The 2666-nt window shown below is 65.1% G+C and overlaps 1 protein-coding gene across 1 annotated transcript in view; it reads right to left on the bottom strand.

The window, feature by feature from the left end:
* PPP6R1 (protein phosphatase 6, regulatory subunit 1) overlaps positions 1-2666 on the bottom strand; it is a 16457-nt gene that overhangs the window by 4457 nt on the left and 9334 nt on the right. Inside the window, exons 6-11 of the mRNA XM_010848888.1 lie at positions 1383-1495; positions 1189-1302; positions 929-1091; positions 689-841; positions 464-598; positions 1-60 (exon numbers count right to left, since the gene is read on the bottom strand). Of these exons, the coding sequence (XP_010847190.1) occupies positions 1-60; positions 464-598; positions 689-841; positions 929-1091; positions 1189-1302; positions 1383-1495 (738 nt within the window). The remainder of the gene's footprint in view (positions 61-463; positions 599-688; positions 842-928; positions 1092-1188; positions 1303-1382; positions 1496-2666) is intronic.

Raw genomic sequence — 2666 nt, 5'->3', positions numbered from 1 at the left:
GCGGTCGTTCTCCTCCCAGGAGGTCAGGATGCGCTCCACCAGGCGGCAGCGCTGCAGCAGCTGTGGGGATGGGGCAGCGTGCACTGGGTGTGAGCACGGCACTCCTCCCCTGCTCACCTGTTCTGGGCCCACTCAGCCTGCACAGCAAGCCCCAGAGCCACCCTGCCTGCCTCCACCCCAGCTTCGCCCTGAGGCCAGGGCCACACCCAGGAAGGCATCTCCAGGAGCGCTGGGGCCATCACCCTGGGAGAACCCTTCCTGGCCCCCCCGGACACCCACTGCCCCAGAGGTCACCACTCCACCAGTCCCCACCCTCGCACGACAGTTTCCCAAGACTCTGGACCTCCAGAAGAGACCAAGACTCTGCCCCTGAGCAGTCTGGCTGCACATGACAGGCAGGAGGAGACCCGGAGCAGAGCCCCCCAGAGAGCAAAGGGGATCGAGATCCCGGAGCCCAGCTCACGTGTTTCACGACAGGGTTCTCGGGGGGTGTGTCTGAGCCGCTGTCGGCAGGGGGCCCGGAGCTCAGCATCGTGCTCACGCACACCTCCACTTGGGCATGCAAGAAGTTGTTGAACACGTAGTGGAAGAAGAGGTCCTGGGGGTGAGGGCACAGGCTGGCTCTGAGGAGCTCCCCCGGCGTCGTCCCACCCCCGCCCCCTACACCCCGGCCCTTTGCCCCCAGTACCAGCATGGTGTTGGGCACATCCAGGGCCAGGAGCTCCTGGGTCAGAGCGGCATCGTTGGCGCTCAGGGCGCTGGCCAGCAGCTTGACCACATGCAACCGCGTGTTGCCCAGGGGTGGGGCCAGGCTGCCCCACGTTGTGCGCAGTGGCTCCAGCTGCAGGTGGAGGGCTGGGCTTGGTTCCTGCCCCAGCTCTGCCCTGACCCCAGGGCTGCCCCCTCTTCCCCCGAGCACCCTGCCCACCTCAGGCGGCTCCAGCAGGAGCTGGTGGAAGCAGCCAAGACGTGGGCGAAGGGCGTGCAGGGCCCCTGCATTGGACACGGCACTGTCCAGGGTCGCCTGGGCCAGGAGTTCCAGCTGCCCATCCACGCTGCTGAAGAAGTTGTTCACGGTCATGGACTCGGACCTACAGCAGGCACGGCGGGGGACAGTGTGAACCATGCAGGCGGCCTGTGTACGCGTGCACATGCACACACACTGGGGAGGGAGCCTGGGGCACTCACCTGGGCCTCCTGGGCTCCAGCAGTGTCAGCAGCACCTGGATCCCGCTCACGAGGACGGACGGGCTCCGCTCCCCCTCCAGCATGTTGCTCAGGAGCTGTTCGATGGTCTCCTGCCTGGGGCAGGCGCAGGGGCATCAGGGAGGAGGGCCCGGGACGGCTCCCCCGCCCCCGATCTGGGCGACCCCGCAACCCACTTCTCCAGGGTGGCCAGCAGCTGGTCAGGCTCCGGGCTGTCCTGCACTTGGATCATCTGCTCCCGGCTCAGGCGGATGATGTCGCACAGGGACTGGGATGCATTGGAATGTTGCTGGGGAGGGAGAGAGAGCTGAGGACCCCGGTCCGCCCTGGTGTCAGGAAGCCCCACGCACTGGAGGCAGGTACCTGCCCTCGAGGACAGAGGGCCGCAGACCCGGGAAACACGTGGGAGGGAGAGAACACAGACACTGGAAAGGAGAGACTGCCGAAAGGGAAACCAAAGACGACTTCCTGGAAGAGGAGACCCTAACACAACTCCCACACACGCCATCTATAGCTAGTGGCCAAGGGGTGCAGTGACCCACGCATGCACAAACTCGGGACTGGACAGGCCACCGAGGTCCGTCCATACAGTGAAACACTGCTTGGCCTTAGAAAAGGATGAAGCACTGAACATGCTACAGCTGGGATGAACACAGCAACCTGGGGCTAACACCAGGGGCCAGTCACGGGCAAGCACGCATCACGCGTTGCACCTACAGGAAACCACCAGGAGCGGCAAAGCAGGACGGAAAGCAGACACATGTCTGCGGGGGCCCAGCCCACATGTGGGGAACAGGGAGCGGCAGCTAATGGGACTGGGTCTCCTCTGGAGCGATGACGAGCGCTCTAAAACCAGCGTCACAAAGGCTGCACGACCCTGTGTGTGCACTAAACACACTTCTGTGTTTTCACTGGGTGAGCCTCACGGTGTGGGTAAGGTGCTGTGAGATAAACTGAGAGAAGCACCAGCAGAGCCCTGAGTCCAACCCAGCAAGCGGCTGCCAGAGCCCAGCACGCAGACCCCCAGAGCCCCCCAGGCACTGCTGTACTTCAGAGCCCGGCGCCGAGCCCTGCCACCTAGCTGCCAGCAGACACCCCTTGTCCCTCTGCCACGAAGGCAGGGCGGTCCTCACTGCCCCAGGCCTGGCCCTGGCTGAGTGCCTGGGGTGACGACCCATGCATGTGGGCTTCTGCTCTGCCAGCCAGTGGGCCAGGAGGACAGATGTGCGGCCCCTGGCATTATCTCTGAAGCACGACCAGGGCTGACCCAGGCAGATGGGAAGAGCCGCCAGGCCCCAGAGGGGAGGAGGGAGGCCCGGGGAACGGCGGCAGTGAGGACCGGGTCAGAGGGCCATCTTTAGAGCCCTGAGCACTCCTGGGAGGAGGAGCTGATTCCTGGGGAGCCGTCCAGCAGCGTAAGCCTCGCCTGTTCTCAGCAGGAGCCCCCCCACCCCCCCACA

The sequence above is a fragment of the Bison bison genome, unplaced genomic scaffold (genome assembly GCF_000754665.1).
Source record: "Bison bison bison isolate TAMUID 2011002044 unplaced genomic scaffold, Bison_UMD1.0 scf7180017850641, whole genome shotgun sequence".
Taxonomy (NCBI): domain Eukaryota; kingdom Metazoa; phylum Chordata; class Mammalia; order Artiodactyla; family Bovidae; genus Bison; species Bison bison.
This window is presented reverse-complemented; position numbering and strand designations above follow the sequence as displayed.